At 42.1% G+C, this 25,465-nt stretch overlaps 1 protein-coding gene across 2 annotated transcripts in view; it reads left to right on the top strand.

Annotated features, from left to right (window-relative positions):
* The window catches only part of PGM2L1 (phosphoglucomutase 2 like 1), a 74,278-nt gene that overhangs the window by 6,394 nt on the left and 42,419 nt on the right, over positions 1-25,465 (top strand). For both annotated transcript variants that reach the window (XM_039533113.1, XM_039533118.1), the window contains exon 2: positions 19,999-20,166. In XM_039533113.1, the coding sequence (XP_039389047.1) occupies positions 19,999-20,166 (168 nt within the window). The remainder of the gene's footprint in view (positions 1-19,998; positions 20,167-25,465) is intronic.

The following is a 25,465-nucleotide window of genomic DNA, read 5'->3' as shown; positions in this document are numbered from 1 at the left end:
TTAAATATCTTATTTGCTTTTAAGTCTTCATGCAACTTCCTTTTTCATTTCCTTCAGCTCTTTAATTTCATTGATTTGCACTGAATTTCCCTTTCATTGTTAATTTCACTTCCGGGTTCTCAATACAGCAATGTTTATAGGTTTTGCTGAGATCCTAAGAATCTCTCTGGTAAAAGATTAATTGTTCTGTAACAGTACCTGTCTGACAAACTCACTACACCCAACATATTGCTCTCATAATATTTTTCCAAAGAAGGTAAAGTGTGAGGCATCTAATAAAAGTTTGTCATACTGATTCTCATATTCATTGCATGATGTAGGTACATGGGATATTTGAGTTGTGTATATGTATTCAAAAAAGCTTTAAAACCTGCAGGCAAACAGGTTTTGCCAGACAAATGGATGTAGATTCACCTATGGGCCTTGATTCATATGTAGATTAAGCCTTGGAAGCTCTGTTTTGTATATGGTGTCAACAGGAGGATGTGAAAACAGCTTAAAGTCAGCACACCAGGAACGGAATCACTGGGGGTCATCCTGACCATGGGGACAAAAACAATGAGTTTTGGGAAATGCACGAAGTCACTTTGTTTTCTTTCGCTGAGGAAGCAAAAAGAACAGTACTTTTTGCATTCATGAGATAAGCTGTTTTAAACAAAACTTTAATAGGCTAAAAATGTAACTTTAGATCTTGTATTATTGTGCAGGTGCAAATGCTAGTAAGTTGAGATAATTAATAATGTAGAAAAAAATCCAAAGACTTGTTTGTTCAATAGAATTTAAAAATCAAGAACATGGTATAAGTGGTACTATCAGGGTGATAATGCTTTTAAACTATATGTTAGAGATGAATTAGTTGTGTCACAGAAAATTCTAAATTCCGTGTTGCTCAGGAACATTTATAAAATACTTTCCATACTAGAGTCCTATTGGATTTTTAGGGGCTGATCCTGCTTCCATTTGAAAACATTAATAAAACATCCACTGACCTGCAATAATTGCAGGATTTGGCACTATCTTCATAGCAGGAATTTTAAGTTTTGTATAGGCTGGTGGCCATGGATTTGTGTACTCTGCAATTCTGTGGCTGTGGAATTTATTGTAGAATTGTGTTCCAGAATGAGTGTTTTTTATTTAAAAAACAAAAAGCTTCTAGTCCTTATGGATGAGAAGAAAACATAAATGTGAACAGTGTATCTAGTGCAATGTTTGCAGAAAGATAGGAACAATAGTTCTGAGGTGTGAACTGTCCTATTATCTCAATTAGTGTTTGTTTGTTTTGAAACCTAATTATGGCAGTTAAAAATGCAACTTTCACTGCTGATGTTGGCATCACTCACTTTCTCAGGTGCCAAAAGTCCCAACTGTCTCCTCTGCTGCCAAAACTTCCAGGTTTCCCCTCATTTTTATACTTTCATCTATTTGTCTTCAGTACAGATTGTGCAGCACATTGAAAATTAAAAAAAATGGAGTAGCAGAAAACTGAATTCAACTGAAGCTATATTCTGATTGTACAATCAATTTGATATTCAGTAAAATCTTAATTTGTTAATCTAGTTGAAGATGTCACAGAACTTCCAACCCTGGAATGTCTCAGGGTTCTGTGGTTTTGCCATGGAATATGTGACTCTGCTTGAGGAGTTTCATAAGTGGGCACTCAAACCTGATACGTGTGTCAGGAGGGAGAAGGAATCTATACATCTACTGTCAATTCTAGAGTAACACTTCAAAATTAGTTCCACAATACCTACAGTGTAAGCAAAAGTAATTTTGTATTGAAGAATGAAAACAGTAAGTCTGCTCCTCCTGATCATCAGTCTTAGTGGAATAGTGCTTCAGAATGTCAGGCTATAGCAGTATGTTTTCTGCAAATGTTCTAACTTCCCTGGACAAAATCTGGATGTGTAGAGGGTACAAAGGATTTAATAGCTTCCTACTAGAGAACACTTTCAGGTAAAAGATATTTTTCTTTTTGTAATACACCTCTACCTCGATATAAAGCTGTCCTCGGGAGCCAAAAAATCTTTCTGTGTTATAGGTGAAACCACATTATATCGAACTTGCTTTGATCCACTGAAGTGCGCAGTCCTGCCTCTCTCACCCCCACCACCACCCCGAGCGCTGCTTTACTACGTCGTATCCAAATTCGTGTTAGATCGGGTCATGTTAGATCCGGGTAGAGGTGTACCTTCTTCAAATCCAGGGATGAGGTTGTATTCTGTCAATGATCCTCATGCCCATGTTCCCCCCCCCCCCACCATTTCATCTACTAATTCATTCTTCTGTTTACAAAAGACCTGAAATTAATGATGGTCTGTGGAAAGGAAACTTCTGCAGCCTTTTTTACATTGTCAAGTAGCAAGCTTGATGAAAGTGCAAAATGCTTCTCTTTCTGAAGTTGATGTTGGAAGATTTTTCTGAGCATCCTTAGCAGAGTCCACTTGAAACGAGATATTAAAAACACTATTGCTTAGTCAGTGAGGTGGAATAATAGGCCAGAATCATGAATTTGCAGACATCAGGGAGAGACTCTGATGAAATTTGCAAAGGATCCTGATGTCAGTAGACCTGAAAATTGTTTTGGAAGGGGTAAAACTTTGTAGATTCTAACGGTGGTTGAATTATTTTCTTTGCTTTTGCTCTCAGAATACCTGCTCTTGTAACAACTTTTTTGACTTTTGATATTAAATCTTTGTCAGTGTCTGATAAGACCAGTAATGTCATTTGAACTAGAAAGTGCCATGCAAGCTGAATTAAATTTAAAATTCAATTCAAATTAGGTTTAGTTAAAATGGGCTTAAGACACCTTATCTGTCTTGTCCAGTTAAAAAACCTCTCAAATCTGGTTTAGAAAACAATTTGCGACGAGATCCTTCTCTTTTTTTTTAAAAAAAATTTTTTATTTTAAAGTTCAGCTAGTTCAGTGCAGCAGTGAAAGCAAATGATTCTAGGACAGGTTTCAGAGTAGCAGCCGTGTTAGTCTGTATCCGCAAAAAGAACAGGAGTACTTGTGGCACCTTGGAGACTAACAAATTTATTTCAGGATGAGCTTTCGTGAGCTACAGCTCACTTCTTTGGATGCATAGATTGGAACACACAGACAGGAGATATTTATACATACAGAGAACATGAAAAGGTGGAAGTATGCATACCAACAGGAAGAGTCTAATCAATTGAGATGAGGTATCATCAGCAGGAGGAAAAAAAAACCTTTTGAATGATAATTAAGATGACCCATAGAAGGTGTGAGGAGAACTTAACATAGGGAAATAGATTCAATTAGTGTAATGACCCAACCATTCCCAGTCTCTGTTTAAGCCTGAGTTAATTGTATCTAATTTGCATATTAATTTGAGTTCAGCAGTCTCTCTTTGGAGTCTGTTTTTGAAGTTTTTTTGTTGCAAAATTGCCACCTTCAAGTCTGTCACTGAGTGGTTAGAGGGGTTGAAGTGTTCTCCCACTGGTTTTTGAATGTTATGATTCCTGATGTCAGATTTGTGTCCATTTATTCTTTTGCGTAGAGACTGTCCAGTTTGGCCAATGTACATGGCAGAGGGGCATTGCAGGCACATGATGGCAAATATCATGTTGGTAGATGTGCAGGTGAATGAGCCCTTGATGGCGTGGCTGATGTGATTAGGTCCTATGATGGTGTCACTTGAGTAAATATGTGAACAGAGCCAGCTCTGGGGCCTTTAAGGATGCTAGAGCGTCCTGGAGCATCTGTTTTATAAAACAAGGAAAATTATAGCAGTTGCTCCTCAATGATTTTTATATCAAAACAACCTAGGTTTTTTCACCTTAAAGGGTTTCAGTAAAGCCTCCTGTCATAGTAATTCTGGCAGCTGTCAAGAGGAGGCATGTAAGTCTACATCTGTATTTGATTTATTTTAACTATTCTCTTCTGACCCTTCTGTTTTATATTAATCAAATTTGGTCTGAATTCATGCCTGTGTCTGTTTCTACAATGCTTGTTTTCTGTAGCCTGAAGAGCATGATTCTAAGTAGCAACATCCTCTGTGCTTTTGGTTAGTTCAGTAAAAGGTATTGTCTAAATTAAATAAACTTAATAAAGGTTGTTATTTAAAAAAGTCTGTTATATGAGAACCAAACCCTTTGTACAAGGATCTCTCAGCTGTGTGTCTAGTCTGAGTTAAGGTTTACTTGTACCCCAGCAATACAATGGAATGCTGCATAGTTTTACTAATCCCCTGCATCTTTCCTGAGCCCTATATTCATTTTCAGCCAGTGCTAAAGTTACTCTCAGTGGGAAGCGTAATGGTGCAGTGATGCTGAAAGCTTTCCTGCACAATAGTCTCTTTGAAATAGGGTGTGTCAGTTTTTTCCTTTACTTCATGCACTCCTGGTCTGCAGTATTAAATCCATGCCACACAAATCTTAATATTCAATGAGTATGCCGATTGTTGGTTCCTGTTTGTCTTATGGATCTAAGAACTGAACCTTTATAAGTGAGCCACTGCACACTTGAAAAACTGAGCACAGTAGAATTTATTTAATACAAATATCTCTTTAAAAAAACAACAAACAACAAAAACCTGGTGGTCTCAGTCCACTTCTCAGTGAAACTATAATAACACAAGCTGTGGTGAGGGATTGATTGATTAATGTAAGACTCTGCTCTTACAAAATACACTTGTGTGTATATTTTTTTTGAATATCGTGTACAGTACAGTTTTGAGTGTTGGGATGGTGCCAAACTGGTGTGACCCAACTGAATGAACGATGAGAACATGGCTTGACACAACTGAACTGTGAAAGAGGATTCTGGGTGAAGACTCCTTTTCTTAGCTTCAGGCAGATGCCAGAAGTGAAACTGACTGGCTCCATGCTATGTGTATGATCAGTACTGATCTTTGCATTAGCAAATGTGTCCACTTGAAAGCAAACAACATGTGTAGAACATCTTGAGTGGAGCATGGGCTGACTGGGGTATCTCGACCCTGTAGAAGGACATCATGCAAGGGCTGAAGTGAATGATTCATCACGGAGTGAATGTGGGGTAATGTTCAGTTGGCACCACTCTGCAGTCTCCTCCTAAAGTATTAGGTAAAAATTAATAACCACATTCCCATTGGGCATGCTTTTAAGACGTGAATCCTTTTGAGGAAAAAGTATAAAAATCAAACAAATTAAATTCTTTTGGGGATTCCTTAATTGACGCTTGAAGGAGCTGCTAGACAGAGTAGCCAAAACTCTGCTCCATGAGCTTGAGTAGGATTGTGACCAGAGGGGTTTCCAGGCAGCCAAGGCCTTGCCTCGAGGGAATCCGAGACAGACCAGAGGGCTGAGGAGACCAGACCTGGAGAGAAGAAGCCGTCCACAGAGTTGGTGACCACCTTCTCTGCGAAGCAGGGACTGCGTGAAGCTAGCACAGGGCCTGTTTGTGTATGTTTGTGAAAGAGAGGCTCGCTAAGAGGAATGTATAGCTCTTAACGTATAGTTCTTAATGTCTAACATAGGAGTTATGTGCATAATGTAACCCTTTACCACTTGTGTAATTCCTTTTCAATAAACTGTTGTGCGTGCAAGATAATTATTGTGGATCACTGGTATCACAGTAATCTGCTCCAATGGGAGCCATTAAAGATCCATTTCAGGGGTAGTAGTGCCCCATGGTGCCAACACTGAGCACAAGGAATTAAACATGGCTAACCAGATTTTGAAAAGTTCCAATCCCAGGCCAAAATTTTATAGCAGTCAGAGATCCCTGAAAAAGATTCAGGGCTAGTCAACAGTGGGAACTTAAATGGGCATAGCTACATCTCTCCGGGATGTGAAAAATCCACACCCTTAAGAGACATAGCTACAGTGACCTATCCCTCGATGTAGACAGAGTTAATTCGATGGAAGAATTCTTCTTCTGTTGACCTAGCTACTACACCACTACCCGGATATAATGCCACCCGAGATAACACGAATTCAGATATAACACGGTAAAGCAGCATTCCGGGGAGGGACGGGGCTGCGCGCTCCGGTGGATCAAAGCAAGTTCAATATAACACGGTTAGATTTTTTTTGGCTCTGGAGGACAGTATTATATCGAGGTAGAGGTGTACCTCTTGGCATAAGTAATCCGCCTCCCCCAACTGGAGAACCTCTTTCATTGGCATAGATAGTGTCTATGCTGACACACCACAGCAGCATAGCTGCAGCTGGGCCACTGTAGCAGTTTAAGTGTAGACAAGTCCTTAGAGTTAAAATGTTGCCAGCTGTGCTGGCATAACGGTAGCTGTGCGTACAATGGTGTAATGGTTTTTAGCTTCAAGGTATGTGTAATGTTGACCATAAAATCACAGCTTTAATTGCCTTTGGATAAATTGATTTAGATGACTCACTAATATAACAAATCTTTCAATTTTTAAACCACAATACGCTGGTCTAGTGGATGGGAGAAAGCAGTAGATGTGATCTATCTTGGTTTTAATAGGCTTTTGATACATTCCTACATGACATTCTCATAAGCAATCTGGGGAAATGTGATCTAGATGAAATTACTGTAAGGTGGGCACATAACTCTCTGAAGAATCAGATTCAGAGTAGTTATTAATAGGACTTACCTACTGGGCTTCCCTGGGGGTCTGTCCTGGGTCTGGTACTGGTCAGTATTTTCATTAATGACTTGAATAATGGAGCGGAGATTATGGTTATAACCGTTGCAAATGACACTAAGCTCTGAGGAGCTGCACTTTGAAGGACAGGATCAGAATTCAAAATGACCTTGACAAATTAGAGAATTGGTCTGAAATCAACAAGATGAAATTCAATAAAGACAAGCGCAAAGCACTATACATAGGAAGGAAAAATCAAATACACAACAACAAAATGGGGAATAATTGTCAAGGTACTTCTGCAGAGAAGGATCTGGGGACCTATAGTGGATCAGAAACTGAACATGAGCCAACAATGATGATGCAGTTACAAGAAAGGTTAATATAATTCAGGAATATAGTAAGTGTCTGTAAGATATGGGAGGTAATGGTCCCCCTCTGCTAGGCATTGGTGAGGTCTCAGCTGGCGCACTGTGGCCAGTTTGAGGCACCAGACATCAAGAAAGATGTGGACAAAGTGGAGAGAGCCCAGAAGAGATGGTAAAAGGTTTAGAAAACCTGACATACGAGGAAAGTTTGAAACACAAAAAACCCACCTGGGCATGTTTAGTCTCAAGAAAAGAAGGCTGAGGGGGGACTTGATAAGTTTTCAAATACGTTATAAAGAGGACAGTGATTGATCATGTCCACTGTGGGTAGAACAAGAACTAAGGCTTAATCTGCGGTAAGGGAGGTTTAGATTAGATATTACGAAAAATTGTGTCATTATAAGGGTAGTTAAGCACTGGAATAGGTTATGAAGGGAGGCTATGGAATCCTCATCATTGGAGGTTTTAAAGAACAGCTTGGACAAACACCTGTCAGGAATGGTGTAGAACGGTTTACTTGGCCCTGCCTCAGGGCAAGGGACTGGATTAGATAAGCTCTTCAGGTCCCTTCCAGCCATAGCCATCCCTAGGGTATGGCAAATTGGGGTAACTGCCCCGGGCCCTGCGCTTTGAGGGGCCCCATCCTTTGTGAGGAGGAGGCAGGGCACAGGAGAGCGGGGGTGTGTGCGAGGAGGAGCCCCCCTACCAACCTCCTCCTCTCCCCAGTGCCTCCTGCCTGCGGCCCAGCCATTCGGCGCCTCCCCCTCCTTGCCTCCCAGCACCTACTTCCAATCAACTGTTTCGCAGTGTCTGGAGGCGCATGGTGGGGGCGGGGTGGGGAAGGAGAGAGGGTGCAGCGTGTGAGGGGGAGGGGGCAGAACTCGGCGGGGAAGAGGTGGCGTTGGGGTGGGTCCTTGGGTGGATCCAGGTGGGAGCACCCCCTGGCAGATAGAAACTCAGGGCCTATATCCTGGGCCCCATGCCCCCCCTAGGGCTACGATAAACATCTGTTGAAAGCTTTGGGATTTACAGGTTTTTGGCTCATAACTGGTAAATTAAAAAAGATTCTAGTAATCACCTAGCTATTGAACAAGACCCTAATGAATTAGAATTCATTTTGGAAATTCTTGACTGCTTTTCTTCCTGTGTAATACACATCGGATAATTCCTTTTTGGTGCACCAGTGTTGTTGGTGTTAGCAGACTTTGTGGGAATGGCACACTTGTATTGGTTAGATATGTATTCGTGCTATTGTTTAAGTTGCAATACTAATACCTAATTATTTTTGCAGAATGTACTTGTGACTGTAAGAGCACCCCAGTGCCAGATAGCAAAGGGCTCTCTGGTATGTAACAGTAAATCTCAGTTGGCCTGACCAGCTCAGTGCACCTCACAATGTTGCAATGATATTCATTTAAAAGTTGTCTTGTAACATGTCATTTGAAAACTAATAACACATTGGTTGCTGATATCACTAAGAAATGTATGTTAATAACATCTGTGTGTGAAATTATGGATGCTTTAATACTGTGTTTTGGAGACTGTAAACAGACAAAGGAGGCAAACCAGGCTTTTTTCCAGACAAAGGAGAAGGGCAAAAACCTTTTTGTCTCAATTGCAAACAGAGCCAGGTGTGACCAGGGACTGGAACAATGGGCTGTTCACTTGTTTGGGAGATTGCAGGAAGATCATTTGCACTGTAAGCCACAGGAGATTGCAAAAGTAAGGTGGTGTCTGCTCCCTAGTGGATATGGGAAGCTGAGCCTCCAGGCGGGCTTTCTGACTTTGAAGACAAAAACTTTAGGGATATAAAGATCTGCTTGAAAGACTTTGGGGAATCTACCAACTGAGAGAAGCAAAAACTTTCTTTGACCTATGAAAGATGGGTTCTCCTGCTAATCCAGCTGGAGAATGCTGACCCCTTGATGTGAGTAAGAAACTAGGTTAGGCAAAGATGTATGATGCTAGAGTTTAATGTTTCTAGTGTTTAAAACTTTTTTTGTTTATAAATCATTTCATATCTCTTGCACTTTTAAAAAATAATTTAAATATGTTTGTTAATCTATTCTTAGTTTTACTACAAACCATCTCAGTGCTGTGTATTGGGGTAGAGTATGTAACTCCAGCTGAGCTAACAAGTTGGTGTGTGTCCTGGCTTTTTGGAGGTAGTGAAATTGGTGTTACTGAGCACTCAGAGGTAAGAGGGACTGGACGCTGCAGGGGCAACAGTTTTGGGGCAAATTGGCACCGGAGCAGGTGTTGGGGTCACCCTGCAAGGAGTAGCTGGTCTGGTGGAAGCAGGGGTGAAAACATTGTGCTGTGAGCGTGCTGCTTGTGTCAGGATTCTGAGCCAAAGCTGCGCAGCCCAGAGGCACCCAGAGTTAGAGGGCAGGCAGGACAAAACCTCTTACTGGTTGGGGTGAACTCCCAAACTGTGTCAGTCCTACAGTACATTTACTAGCATACTGTAAAGTTTTATGATAAAACTAAAGTATTTATCAGAATAAATGACTAAATAGTATTATGTGATGTAGCGTCTTTCATCTTCTTAGGGTTGGCTGGCTTGCAGAACCTTAAGCAAGCAAAAATGTGGTAATCTGCAATGAATCTTTCAATTAGCATGAAATGAAATTCTCTTAACTCAAAAGTAAAACCCTCATCTTCGGTACACCTGCTGTTTGGCCAGTATTGGCTTTGTCCCGGCAACCAGTTCAAACAGGAAAAATGAATCTAAACTAGCATTATTGGTGTTAGCATACTTTTGAGGGGAACTAGCTGTTGCTGCACAGTCAGCTGAGAGAACTCGCGCACTGTGGTATTTGTCTTTGTGCATTTAAACTAGACGTTACATCGTTCTCTACCGTTCAGGGCTTATTTCCCATTGGTTGAAGAGTTTTTTTTAAAGTGGATCAGACTTTTGGGCCTAAATTGCTTTATATTATTCTTTTTCTAATGAAGTTTTGATTGGAGAAAAATGTTAGGCTATTATGTTAATCCTCTCTACAGCGTTTCTCTTAAGTGTAGCAGAAGCTGAGCAGTGCCAGGCAGTGCTAGCTCTAGCAACTGGCTGACCTTTGTGTGGTAAATGTCAGCGGTGCTCACTCAATCTTTCAAATTCCAGTTGCCTTTTTTTAACCTGTGCTTAGGACACTGCCTTAAGCTACTCTCTGAAGAACCGCTTTTCTAGTCTAAGCCATACTGTACCCAGTGTATATGTACAGTTGGGCTATCTGATTATCACAAGACTTAATTGTGTTATAGCTGTGTATGTATTGTATTACAGTTCAATCTGCATTGTTGGTGAGTCAGCTTTGAGTCTTGGGTTGTGTCTACACTACAAATGCTGCAGTGGCGCAGCTATGCTGCTGTATTACTGTAGTGTAGACATTGGGAAAACCCCTTCCATTGCAGTACTAACGAGTACCCTCAAGTACCTCTTGAGAAGTGGTAGCTAGGTTGATGGAAGAACTTTTTCCATCAACCTAGCAGTGTCTGCACCATGACTAAGGTTGGCTTAACTATGTCTCTTGGGTGTGACTTTTTCACATCCCCTAAGCAATATAGCTAGATTGACTGACTGAAGTTTTTAGGTAAACCAGACCTTGGTTACAGCTTTCATAGATTGATAGATTTCCAAGCCAGAATGGACCACTGTAATCATCTAATCTGACCTGGGTGGGTGAGATTCTGTGGCCTGCATTGTGCAGGAGGTCAGACTAGATGATCATAATGGTCCTTTCTGACCTTAAAGTCTGAGTCTACGAATAATACAGACCATAGAACTTCCCCAAAATAATTCCTAGAGCAGATTTTTTAGAAAAACATCCAATTGTGATTTAAAAATCATCAGTGATGGCGAATCCACCACAATTCTTAGTAAGTTGTTCCAGTGGTTAATTGCTCCAACCATTAAAAGTATGCCTTATTTTCAGTCTGTATTTATCTATCTTCAACTTCTAATCTAGCCATTGGATCATGTTATATCGTTCTCTGATAGGTTGAGGAGCCCTTTATTAAATATTTATTCCCCATGTAGATTCTTGTAGTCTGTAATCAAGTCTCTGAAACCTCTCCAGTGTATCAATATCCTAGAATCGCAGGCATCAGAACTGGACACCGTATTCTAGGAGTGGTTGCACTATTGCCAGCTATAGAGATAAAATAACCTCTCTACTCCTACTTGAGATTCCCCTGTTTGTGCATCCCAGGATTGCATTAGCCCTTCTGGCCACAGCATCACAGTGGGAGCTCATGTTCAGCTGACTGAAAAATGATTTGGAGGTTGTGGTGGACAATCACTGCTTCCCAGGTTTAGCCATATTAAAAACACTGTTTGCTTGCACCCAGTTTACCAAGCAATCCAGATCACTCTGTATCAGTGACCTGTCCTCTTCATTGTTTACCATCTGCAAATTTTCAGTGACTATTGTTTTCTTACAGCTTGAGAGAAATAACTATCAAAAATTACACCACCACATCCAGTTCAGGGTGTTCTCTGCTCAACTGTGTTGAAAAGGTTTCATTACTCCATGCTGTCTTTACAAGATGCCTGGAAGGAACTTCCATTTCTGTCTCTTGAACTGTTTCTCCTCTGTATTTGAGGGCTAAAAAGCTTTGCAAGGTGCCTCATAAAATAGAAGGATCCTCACAACACTGTATAAACTAAGAAGTCTGAAAGTAAGATGACCAGTTTTCTACTTGAAGTATTTTATTATCTAAGGGTCTGATGATCTGTAGTTTTGTTTGGGTAAATGCTAGACTCCAGGGGGTAGAACCTTTTCTAGGTAGTACCATACAAATGGATGGTGCTATAATCAATATAACTTTATAAACTATTAAACAGTACATAATTAGTAATAGCAAACTAGGAGTTCCCCAGTGCGATGTGAGGCACTACTTCTGAGTGGATGTTTAGCACTAGTAAGAACCACTGTGGTGGCATGGCTCCTGTAGTGAGCTCTAGGAGGCAGTACACAGGTACTGAGCCTCCTTGCTGCCATTCATAAAATCTGTAGATTAAAGGACTGAGCCCCATTCCAGACTCTCAAGGAGGACAGTCCTGCCCTCTCCTTGCCCTGGCATATGAGTAGGTGAAAACTGGAAGTACAAACTCAGTTTCCTATAGTTTATGGAGGCTATTCTCATGTATGGGGCAATTCTGCCCTAAGTAAATGGGCAGGTGTCCTTTTCAGAGTCTCATCTTCTTACTCCACAGATCTGCTTCCTGTATTTGTCACTATATCCACGTTTACAACAGTAGGAAACACAGAATTTTAAACAGTTAATTTAAAAAATGTTTTCAACCTTCTTTCTGTCCTGACTCTTCATATCCTGTTAATCCAAGGACACTCTGGGTGAGAATGCTCTGTGATCATTTTGTCCTTCAACTTTCCCTTCAGCATATTTCTCTAACTGAGCTTTTACTTTTTTCAGATAGCTTTGTCCCCTGCTGATGTAAAAGAGGGAGTAGTACCAAGGGAAATGGCGGCAGATTTTGCCTCTTGCTGCTGCTGAATGAGTTTTGTGGGACAGGGCTGTTAATACATACACATGAACATGTTGGGGGTGTGTGGGGAGGAGGAGGAGGAGGAGGGCTTGAGGATCATATCCTTTGCCTCTTCTTTGATCATCTGCCTCAACGCTGTCCTTGTGCTGAGTTTCTGAATGGATGGGGCACCTCCAACGGCTCTGACCATTCCTTGTTACCTGCAGTGTTTGCAGAGGGCTGGAGAAGCAGCATTTAAAAAAAAAATCCCCCTCCCAACCAACTTTCTGTAATAACTAAAATAATAAATTACAAGCAAGCACGCTTCCATACTTCAGGCAAAAGGCCCCCCTGAAGTAGACCTCTGGCTGTCCTGCCAACATACTCTATATACAGTATCTCATTTCATAGAACAGAACATGTCACTGGACTTTTAAATACAGTAGAATCTCAAAGATACGAACACCAGAGTTACAGACTGACTGGTCAACCGGACACCAAGTGAAGCTGTAAATAACCAATCAAGCAGCAGCAGAGACATGCCGTGCCCCCCCCCCCCCCAAAAAAACCCAAAACAAACAACAAATACCTGTATTGCATCTTAAAGGTAGGCACATCTGGGCCATCTGTCTCCACTCCACCCCACTCCCACACCCCACGCGTGGGGCAGTCACTTACAGGAAGACACTGGGGTTGCCAGTCCAAGGCAGCCGGAGCCAGCCAGCAGAGCAGAAGCAGCACTGGGGTCTGCATTGCTTTCACCCCACCTCCCACCCAAGGTGTTTTCAGACACACCTCTGCAGATAGGGGGACAAGCTTGCAAACTCATGCAGGGGCTGAGTAGGGAGCAGCTCAGCTGCTGCTGAAGTATGGCCTGGAGTGTCAGCTGGTGGATCTGGAGCCCGAACTGTGCTTTATTCAGAGTTACAAACATTTCAAAGTTACGGACAACCTCCATTCCCAAAAGGTATCTGTAACTCTGAGGTTCTACTGTAGGTATTCTAAGCAAGTTGAGGGCTTTCCATATCATCTGCTCTCCCACCCTCCCCCATCACATACCCGTTCTATACCCAAAAAACTTGCAGAGTCCTCCATGTATCAAAAGATTCAGCCTTCAAGAATGTTCAACTCTTCTTTCAAGGTACTTGTCCACTGATCTCCGTGTGGGGGCCACAGTGGATGGACAGCCAGAGGAGTCAAAATTCTTAATAGTGATCAGTGAAATAACGAGGGCTTAGATTGCCTAGCTTAATGTCATCAAGGGAGGATAGGGGAGGGCCATTACATTTCATTTAAACTGGTCAATATAATTGCAGCAAATTAAAAAGTTTTTACATTTAAAAATGTACTCTGCACTGCATGCACACCCAGATATCTCAAATTCTTGAATACATGTGACATTCTGTACCTTGAGGGAACACCCTGCACCCGCATGTTCATCCTTATATGATTGTGTGGTATGCAAAGTTTGTCATGTTGGGTGTCTTTGGAAGGCTTATGATGCACTGAGCATTGTTGTTATAGTAATGTTATAGGTTGTAATTTTATGTGTATAGTTATGAGACTGAAAATGTGTCCTCATAGCTTAAAACAAGCCCAGACACAAACTCTCCAAGAGCAGAGAGGCAGTTCATACCTCATCAGGGCACGTATGGGACAAACCCAGCCCAGTGTCACAGGAACAAAGGATACTGGCCTAGGCAGCAAGAAAGGATCTGCCCTTCCCTTGGTCAGTTTGAGACTGTGATGAAGTAATGCTCACCTGACTCTGACCGGGGGAGGGGGGGGTGGCAAAGCCAAGAGGGAAGAAAGAACATGATAAAAGGGAGAGACATTTGCCATGCTCCTTCTCTCTTCCACTTCCATCTACAGACATCCCCCCCAAGCGACTGAAGCGCTGATTTCAGAGTAGCAGCTGTGTTAGTCTGTATCCGCAAAAAGAGCAGGAGTACTTGTGGCACCTTAGAGACTAACAAATTTATTTTAGCATGAGCTTTCGTGAGCTACAGCTCACTTCTTCGGATGCATAGAATGGAACACACAGACAGGAGATATTTATACATACAGAGAACATGAAAAGGTGGAAGTACGCATACCAACAGGAAAAGTCTAATCAATTGAGATGAGCTATCATCAGCAGGAGGGAAAAAAACCTTTTGAAGTGATAATTAAGATGACCCATAGAAGGTGTGAGGAGAACTTAACATAGGGAAATAGATTCAATTAGTGTAATGACCCAACCATTCCCAGTCTCTGTTTAGGCCAGAGTTAATTGTCTCTAATTTGCATATTACTTTGAGTTCAGCAGTTTCTCTTTGGAGTCTGTTTTTGAAGTTTTTTTTGTTGCAAAATTGCCACCTTCAAGTCTGTCACTGAGTGGTTAGAGAGGTTGAAGTGTTCTCCCACTGGCTTTTGAATGTTATGATTCCTGATGTCAAATTTGTGTCCATTTATTCTTTTGCGTAGAGACTGTCCGGTTTGGCCAATGTACATGGCAGAGGGGCATTGCTGGCACATGATGGCATATATCACGTTGGTAGATGTGCAGGTGTACGAGCCCCTGATGGCGTGTCTGATGTGATTAGGTCCTATGATGGTGTCACTTGAATGGATATGTGGACAGAGCTGGCATCGGGCTTTATTGCAAGGATAGGTTCCTGGGTTAGTGTTTATGTTGTATGGTGTGCGGTTGCTGGTGAGTATTTGCTTCAGGTTGGGAGGCTGTCTATAAGCGAGGACTGGCCTGTCTCCCAAGATCTGTGAGAGTGAGGGATCATCTTTAAGGATAGGCTGTAGTTCTTTGATGCGCTGGAGAGGTTTTAGTTGGGGGCTGTAGGTGATGGCTAGTGGCATTCTGTTATTTTCTTTGTTAGGCCTGTCCTGTAGTAGGTGGCTTCTAGGTACTCTTCTGGCTCTGTCAATCTGTTTTTTCACTTCAGCAGGTGGGTATTGTAGTTTTAAGAATGCTTGATAGAGATCTTGTAGGTGTTTATCTTTGTCTGAGGGATTGGAGCAAATATGGTTGTATCTTAGAGCTTGGCTGTAGACAATGGATCGTGTGGTGTGTCTGGGATGGAAGCTGGAGGCATGTAGGTAAGTATAGCCGTCAGTGGGTTTCCGGCATAGGGTGGTGTTTATGTGACCATCGCTTATTAGCACAGTAGTGTCTAGGAAATGGACCGCTTGTGTGGATTGGTCTAGGCTGAGGTTGATGGTGGGATGGAAAGTATTAAAATCACCGTGGAATTCCTCAAGGGCTTCTTTTCCATGAGTCCAGATGATGAAGATGTCATCAATGTAGCGCAAGTAGAGCAGGGGCGTTAGGGAACGAGAGCTAAGGAAGCGTTGTTCTAAGTCAGCCATAAAGATGTTGGCATACTGAGGGGCCAGGCGGGTACCCATAGCAGTGCCACTGACTTGAAGATGTATATTGTCCCCAAATGTGAAATAGTTGTGGGTGAGGACAAAGTCACAAAGTTCAGCCACCAGGTTAGCCGTGATATTATCGGGGATACTATAGCGCTGATCAAAGGGGAGAGCCTGGCTGAAGACCAACCAGCCAGCCTCTGGTGAGAAGCATCTAAGTTTGTAAGGACACCGAAAGTGTTCAGATCAGCTTAGAATGCGTTTTGCTTTTATTTCATTTGACCAAATCCGACTTATGTTTTGACTTATCACTTAAATTTTATCTTTGTAGTTAATCTGTTTGTTCTACCTGAAGCAGTGTGTTTGGTTTGAACCATGTCAGTCCCCTTGGGATAACAAGCCTGGTACATATCAATTTATTTGTTGACGAACTCATGCCCGCTGGACACTGCAAGCTTATATATAAGTGGACACTGCAAGACAATGGTTTCTAGGGTTGTGTCTGGGACCGGAGATATTGGCTAGTGTCATTCGGTTGCACAATCCAAGGAGCAGTTTACATGCCAGAGGCTGTGTGTGAACAGCCCAGGAGTGGGGGTTCACAGCAGAGCAAGGTCAGGCTGGTTCCCAGAGTCAAGGATTGGAGTGACCTAGCAGATCACTGGTCCGGATAACACCAGGGTAACGTCACATTTTAAGGAGGCTTTGCAATGCTACAGCTTGGGTGAGCACTAACCAGAGGTCAGTTAAAACCAGTGTTGGAGTTATGCCAGGTCTAGTCTGCCAACTGGTGTCTAGAGTTAAACAGCAATTATTAAGATGTCACACATGGTGGCTAGACTCGCTAACTGTTTAGCTGAAATTTTATACTGAGATTCACCATGGTGTGTTGACCGCAGCCATACTGAGACAAAATGGAACCGCCTTCTAGCCATGGGCTCTGTATTAAACTTGTCTCCTCTGGAAGCTGGTCTTTGTATATGTTACACTCAGCAGGGCTGAACCCTGACAATTCTGTACTCTCTGGTGATTTATCTGGTATCCTGAAAGGTGGTGGTAAAGAGGGTGAGACTAGTGCTGGCAGGTGAAATCCAATACTGATGTAACATTATTCAGGGGTAAGCCCAGAAGCTCCTTGGTGTGAATTCATCCTTGGACCAGCACTACTGATTTCAGTGTACTTACAACTGGGATGGATTTAACCCTGTTGTCCAAAAATCAGAAATAGATGTACGGTACCGCATTTCCTGATACTCACGACATCTTTGTAGAACCTTCAGTATAGGTGGGCTCTGAAGCACATCAGTTATTTTTATCCAGCCACTTCTTCCAAAATAACCTACTGTACTTGGATCACTTCCATTCTGACTTCCACCCTTTCACAGCACTGGAACTGCCCTTCTAATAGTGTTCATTGACCTCTTTGGTTTTGTCCATGGCTCCCTGCTATTTTTTCCTTTTAACCCATTTTATTCACCTGTTTCCTTCACTTTGTGTATGTAATATTTTTATCTGCAGTCTGTCCAAGATAGCATAATGGGGATGAATGTGACTTTGTCTTCTTAGTTTGTCTGATATAGATAACAAAGCTGAAACTGTCCAATCCTCACACCCTTTCATACTGTCCCTGAAGTGGACAAATGCGAATTCAGATACTGCTATATCCTAGTGACCGAGAGGAAATCTGCAATGGACAAGATCCTGATGATCTTGTAGAGCATATGACCTTGTGGGGAGAGGTGACTGTTTAAACTCTTCTCTTGGAGGGAGGGAGAGAGAGAGAAAGGGGGCAACCCCAAAGAATTTTCCTTATTCACCAACCCTGGTATTTCTGCAGTGTCTTTGATGCCAAACCTCAGGAGGTGGGGAGAAGTCTTTAAGAAAGTCTTGGGAAATGTCAAGGAAATAGAGCAGCTACTTTTTCAGCTGCAGTGTATTCAGAATGCCTTATTGATGTTCTTTAAAAGTCTGTTAAAGGGGCCCACATTTTACATCAAGGTTCACCGAGGAAGTAGCTTCTTGGTGTACGTTTTTAAAGGTGTTCCAAGCACCTGCAGCTCCCACTGAAGTCAGTTGTAGCAGCTCTGAAAATGGGACCATCCATATTTACCTTGTGCATAGAATAACTTGAAAGAACAAATGGTGATGTGTGTTGCAGGGGAGAAGTGAAGGTCAAGAAAGGCCTGTGTAAGGCTGAGATGAAAACGTGGGGAGGGGAAGCATTGGAACAAATAGCCAGTTAGCATAGGCGTTTATTACACACAGCGCTGGCGGAGTGTCACCTTGCTTATTAGGCTCAGAAACACTGCCAATCAATTATAATAGAATATATAGATTTTTCCATGGGTGGGGGAAATGTTTTCTAAAACCAGCCTCCACACTTCCAGCTTCCCCCAGAAAACACCAGGAAAATAATGCAGAAAACATTCTGAGGTTGCACAGTTGGAAATAAAAAGGGTCCAACTTCAATGTTAATTAGCTGTTGTGCAGCATAAGACATAGAGATGTGCCTTTTGTAATAAGCAGTAATACTTTACCCCAAAGAGGAATAGTAAATGGTTCATATGTACCATGTAGTATAAATACAGTGTGCACCAGGGGTTCTCAAACTGGGGGTCAGGACCCCTCAGAGTCACGAGGTGTCAGCCTCCACCCCCAAACTTTGCTTTGCCTCTAGCATTTATAATGGTGTTATATAAACAAGTGTTTTTAATTTATAAGGGGGGGGTCACACTCAGAGGCTTGCTATGTGAAAGGGGTCACCACTAAAATAGTTTGAGAACCACACTCTTGTATTCTTCTGGATAAACCTCTAATTTATATAAGTCAGCCTTGCTTCAAATCAAGCAATAAAAGTTGCTTTTGGAACTGCAGTTTCTGCTTTGCATTGCCAGACTTTATAATGAACTGTGCAATCTTCACATTGCATGAATGCTGGGTTTTATATTTTAAAATATTTTTTACAATTCTGTTTAAATTATTGGTACACCACAGTAATTTTGTCACTGCTTAGAGACACTGAAGCTGCGTGTGCATTCATATTTACATTCCCATACATAACAAATCTTGTACTAACCTTTTTTTAACTACTGTGGGTACTCACAGATTGAAAACACATTTGAGGCTGAGTGTAACTTGAATATCCTGCACATGTCCTGACTGTGACACCAACTCAATTGTTGCTTGATTCCTCCGCTTGTCTCTCTCACCAACAGAAGTTGATCCAATAAACGATTTTATTTCACCCACCTTGTCTCTCTAATATCCTGGGACCAACACAGCTACAACAACACAGCATATCCTCTGCTTGAGTAACTTAACGCTAAACTGGACAAAGCACTAGAGAGTGGTTCTGCATTAGCTGCTAGAAACAAATAAGATTACCTAATGCTGTAGGGGATAGTGTTTTGAAAGGCACCCTTGGAGCCCAACTCCCTCTGAGTAACGGTGCCTTTGAAAATTTACCCGTAAGTCTTTTTAAATTCCCAATTCCTGGTACAGCTGACAAGCAATTTTGTTGCAACTCTTTGAAATATAAACTACTCTAAGCTATCTGGTTCTGGGTCTGAACTTTGGAAAGGAACATCTTCTGGAGTACAATTCACTTCCTTAATTATTAAGTCATGCATAATTAGACTTTGACTTTATCAGTTTGATGGATAATATAAAAAGTTTGTTTTTAAGCGTTTTTCTGACTTTTATCTATTCAACTTTTCACAGCTGCAGGAAATTATGGGGTATTTCAGATAATAGGAAGGCTGGAGAATAATTATTATTAGCTATTGAGATTCAGAAAGTTAAAGCTTTGTAACTGCTAAAACACAACTAGTTAACATCACTTGTCAAAATATACAAAGTATATTTGAGCCTTGATTAAATTCTAGCAAGCTTTCAAGCAGCATTTTTCTTTATTTGGCTATATGTAAATTCCGATTATTATAGATGAGAATATTTGTGTTGATATGCATAATTGAATATGTTTGAATAGAGAACATGTTAGAAGTGACAAAGGTTAGAGCGAAGAGTGATCCTTTCTTCCACCAACATAGAAATTGTATTATAAAAGAGCTTGGCTTGTGGATACGGAGACCACTTCTTCCTATCCTGTGAATTAGAGAATTATTTTAACACAAACTGCACTGCAGCAGTAATTGTTCCATCAGATCCTCCTTGAGCAGTGGGAACAGAACCTTTGTTTTTTCTTTTGCAGAACCCTAAAACAAAAGAGCAGATTGAAAACCTGGTACGGAATGGGATGAACAAGGAGCTGCGGGATCGCCTCTGTTGCAGGCTGACCTTTGGGACTGCTGGACTTCGTTCTGCCATGGGGGCAGGCTTTTGCTACATTAATGACCTTACAGTGATCCAGTCAACACAGGTAACCTGGGTAGCACTCTACAGGCAGACTTTTTTTGTTTATAATTTCATTGCACACATCCATTGCACTTTAGATCCGTGCATGCCTCGTGCATGGCTGTTGGAGAACATTTCCCCTCCCTGGTACCGGTTGAAGCGGTTTGAGTGTTCTGTTGCTGCACGCCACTGCATGCTAGTATAAGAGGGCGGAACTGCCCTGACCCTTCCCAGTTTCTTCTTACCATCAGTGATGGTATTGTAAGTCTTGATATTGTCAGTTTATTTCCCTCACTCTTTGCATAAAGTCAGTTTCTTGTTCAGTAGTTAGTGATACATTTTAGTTTTTGGTCTCTTTTGGACCAAATTTGATTCTCTGGTCCGGGACTGGTAGAGAGTTTGTCTCTCTGTCTCTCTGTCTCTCTCTCTCTCTGGTTTAAGTCATAAAAACATAAAAATGGCCATACTGGGTCAGACCATAGGTCCATCTAACCCAGGTTCCTGTCTTCCGAAAGTGGCCAATGCCAGGCGCTTCAGATGGAATGACAGAACAGGTAATCATCAAGTGATCCATCCCCTGTTGCCCATTTCCCAGACTCTGGCAAACAAAGGCCAGGGACACCATCCCTGCCCATCTTGGCTAATAGCTATTGATGGACCTAGCCTCCATGAATTTATCTAGTTCTTTTTTTGAACCCTGTTATAGTCTTGGCCTTCACAACATCCCCTGGCAAAGAGTTTCACAGTTTGACTGTGTGTTGTGTGAAGAAATAGTTCCTTTTGTTTGTTTTTAAACCTCCTGTTTTAAGTCCTGCTAGCCGTGTGCAAGGCCAGTGCCGGTCAGTGACCCATACCCCAGCTTCCTAAAATGTTGGACGTTTCACATCAGTGATATATATAGATATAGATAGATGGTTTAAACCTCACTCAAAAAAAGATAGAGTTGTGAGACTTAAATATTTCCTTATGGAGGCAGCACTTGGCCCTCCATTGGAGCTGTTAGGTTCAGAGTGCACTCCAAGTGCAGCACCATCTGTACAGAGTGTATCTTGGCACTGTGTTCTGTATCTCTAGAACTGATGAGACCCAGATCTGCCAAGGACATGGTATGTTGTCCAGAAAGACCTTCAGAACCCAGGCCATCTAAAAGGAGGGACTCTGAAGGGAAGCATTCTCCAGCATGCTCATCTGCTGCAAAGTGGGGGTTGTCAAGCCTAGAACCTGCGCCAGATCTCTTGAGGCCAATTCCTGAAGTGTCTTTGTCAGACCCAAGATCCAATTTCAATATTGACGACACCAGAAGGGTACACCGCAACTAGAGAATTACCGAACCTCTTGGTACCAGTGTTCCTTGTGGTTCAGGAAGGGTTTCAGCCCACACTGGAAACTGTGGTCCCTACACCACCTCCGCAAGAGCATGCAGTACTGATGCCACTTCTGGTGCCTAGGAGGCCTGTACATTCTAGGGGCTTGCCACCATTAATATCCCTGTTGCAACCATATCTGGGTTTGGCTTACTGATCTCCTGTCCACAGGGTTCTGCTCCACCTTTATTGCATGATTGAGTCATCTTCACTGGATTTGGAAATGGGTCCTATTGTGTGCCATACCTGGTGGAAGCTTTCCCTGCATCAGAGCTGTGGGGTCTGTGGATGTCCCAGCAGTGGGCACATCTCAAGGGGCAATGGCCTGTGTAACCATGGGGCTATCCATCACTATGTCAGTGGCTGTTCTGGACATGGTTGGATGTCTCTCCTGCTGCTAGGACCTCTCCTCACCTGTCTGAGCTGGCTTCATCATCAAAGGTGCACTAAGATCATCTGCACCGCAGACAACATTCTCTGATGACCAGGACCGAGCCAACTGGAAGATGTTCAGACAGCTCCTCCGCTACAAGAGGCAGACTAGCCATTGCCTCAGTGTCCTGGTATGTAGTGTTCCTCATCACCAGATGAGGTGATCAGAGATGGTGAACTTTTCTTGACCACAAGAAGATTACAAGGCTCACTAAGAACTGCTTAAAAGGATGGCAGCAGTTTTACACATTCAAAGGAAGAGATCTGCAGACCCTCCACTTAACAGCAGAGATGCTTTGTGGCTAACACTAGTAGAAATGACTTGCTTGAAACATATGAAGGAGGTTCTTGTGAATAGTAGGAAGCTTCAATTAGGCATGCTTACCTGGCCAAATGGAAATGTTTCTCTATTTGATCTCAGCAGAGAAATAGGTCTCCAGTGCATGCTTCCATTAACCACGTTTTGGATTATTTGTTGCACCTAAAACATCAAGGCCTGTCAGTTAGTTCCATTAAAGTACATTTGGCAGCCATTTCAGCATTCCACCCTCCAGTGGGTGCTCACTTTTTTCCATCCCCATAACTATCAGATTTCTAAAAGGGTTGGACAGATTATATTCTCAGGTGCAAGTATTTGTTTTCTCATTGGATCCTAACCAGGGCCTAACAAAATTAATGGGACCTCCCTTTGAATCTTAACTGTGCATTTCCTGGTTCACAGAAGTTTTAGTTTCACTCATTTCAGTATTCTGCAAGGGGATGATATACTGCCAAGCAATCTTAACTCTGTATTAACATTTTTTTGCCATTGACCCTTGAAAGTGTTACACAGTCTGGGCCCAGGGTATCGAAAAGATTGTCTAAAGCTCTAGGCCAAAGGCTATGGTTGACAACTACTCTTCTGTGGCACACTGGAATTCTCAATCGTAAGAGTATAAAGATTATCTGTACGGGAGACAGAATCTTCTCCAGGAGTGGTCCAAGACTGGGAAATGAGCTCCCCCAGGAACTAAGAACCATCACAAACTGCACAGCTTTCTGCGTGAAGTGCCAGGTGCATTTCTTGACCTTGCCGTCTCTGATGTAAATATATAGCAAGAGGTATATTTGGTTAATTAAAAAAAACTCCTACCAAAACACTCCACTGAACACTCTTTCTTCTGGGGAGAGGAAGAGCGAACGAACACATGACAGATGTAGAAGCGTGTTAAGCAACATGACTACTGGAAGATGCTCAGATACTATGGCAATGAGCGCAGTATAAAAACTTCTGTAGAGCAGAATCAGTGTTGGCACTTGGTTTAGCTACAGTAGTGATAGGGATGATGGAATTTCTGAAGGAAGAAAGTCTAGTGGCCTTGTTTGCTAAATAAAGGTCTTGCTGATGTAAAGGAAGTTAATTAGTCACTTCACTTTTTGACCTGTGTAGTTGACGCTGTTCACGCTCCAAAGGCCTGAAAACTGCATGCTGCTTTTGTGTTTTGGTCTGCTGAAAGCGTGAGTGAGCTTGGATTGGCTGACAGAATAAATGTTCTTGGCAGGAAGTGTAAAGTTTCATTTTATGCACTAGGGAATCAGTCTTTTCTAGTGCTGTATTGTGTGGGTTATTGAAAGTCAAACTGGTTGGTATTTACTCTGTAAAGACTCTAGTTTTGGTTGTTTACTTTCTGTGGTTAGGTATGCTACTGTGATGATCTCGAGGAGCCAGCTAAAACTTACTTCTGAAGCAGAAAGGCTTTTGATTTAATCTGTTTGCGGAGTATTTTCAATGTTCTTTGCTTTGGGATTTTAACTACAGTACATTAGAGATAAGGTATAATGGGAGTATGTTAAATGGGTAATCCTGATTTTACTAAAAATTTTTAACTTCTTCATTCCCATAGCAGTACTTTAAATGGCCTTTAGTGTAATTAAATTTGTTTCCTTTTAAGGTGTTCCATTGAAGACTTTGTTCTAAGTATACCCTGTAGTCCTTGGCACTGAGGTTTTGAGATTGAACTGGAGGTCATATAATCACACAAAGGCCTGATCCAGAGAGGTTCCCAGCACCCACTACTATTCGCTCTCTTGGGGGATTGTGAATGTTTAGCACTTTTCTGAATTAGGCCCAGGAATGCAGTATAAATCCGCAACAAGCATTAGTTTCTAGGCATTGATTATGTTTAGTATGTTACTGAAATCTACATCCAAAGACTCTTCCAAAAGTGCTATAACACGATTGCTCTTTTAAAACTAATATCAGAAACACAAAATGCTGAGCCAAATTAGGGTTGGGTCAGAGTAGGAGAAAATTCTAGCCTGTGTATGTCTGGATAAACATTAGATATTCAGCAAATTGATATTTTCAAAGCGACCTGCCCTCATGTATGATCAAATGGCTTTGGTGCTCTAAGGGCTTCAGTGGTCTCTGATCTTACACCACTCTGTGGTACACTGAGAACCAGGGCCGGCTTTAGGAAGTGCAGGGCCCAATTCGAACAGTTTTGACGGGGCCCCGGCAGGGATGACTAAAAAAAAACAAACAAAAAAACCCCACATGTTAAAAAAAAAAAAAAAAAAAAAAAAACATGTGGGGCTTGTACTCACCGGTGGTGCTCCGAGTCTTCAGTGGCACTTCAGCGGCGGGTCCTTCAGTGCCACCAAAGACCTGAAGGACCCACCGCCGAAGTGCCGCTGAAGACCCGAAGCACCTCCAGGTGAATACAAATTAAAAAGGCACCTCTAGCCAGGGAAGGGATTCTCACTGGGTGCAGGGCCCGATTCGGGGGAATTGGTGGAATAGGCCTAAAGCCGCCCCTGCTGAGAACTATAGTATCATAACTAAATGGTTAATGGTCCATAGAATTATTATGGGAGTGTTTTGAAAGCAGTCAGTGGGGATGCTGGGAATGGAAAGCGGAGAGAAGTTCCAACAGGGAATGGGATTTCAAATAGTTCTTGTAGTTTTAAATATTGGCGATACTCTGGGCTCTCCCTGTTGGCTTTTTCCTGTAGCACTGGCACAAAGTACAAATGTTGACAAGGTGGGAGTGATTCAGTCAACTCAGATCTCAGACTTGGAGTGTCTTACTGGCTAAATGATATTTAAATGAGGTTGTGAAAAGACTTCCCTTATAGTGGATATTGTAACATGTCATAAGTGGCAGGTAAAACTCCCACCTGACTTGTAAAGATATAAACCAACTGTTTTTTACTGCACAGTGAATATGCTCCATATGAAAAGTTCTAGTAGGTAAACATTCTTGTAGGTTGTTGAATCCCTAGTCTGTAGAAGTAGGTGCAGTATGAAAAACCTGCCACACTTTAGAGGAGAGTGTTATCATTTAGATTGTGGTAGCACCCAGCCGTGCCAGGGACTTTCCAAACACAGACAGAGATGAGCTCTCTGCCCTAGAGAGTTCATATTCTGCAAAGACTAAGGCTAAGATTTTTGGCTAAAAGGCAGCTTTTGGTGATGAAACAGCAGAGGTGTACATGCTGCAAAGCCACCTTTTGCGAGGAAACTCCTCTGTTGCAGCACTGTAATCA

The sequence above is a fragment of the Mauremys reevesii genome, linkage group 1, assembly GCF_016161935.1.
Source record: "Mauremys reevesii isolate NIE-2019 linkage group 1, ASM1616193v1, whole genome shotgun sequence".
Taxonomy (NCBI): Eukaryota; Metazoa; Chordata; order Testudines; family Geoemydidae; genus Mauremys; species Mauremys reevesii.
This window is presented reverse-complemented; position numbering and strand designations above follow the sequence as displayed.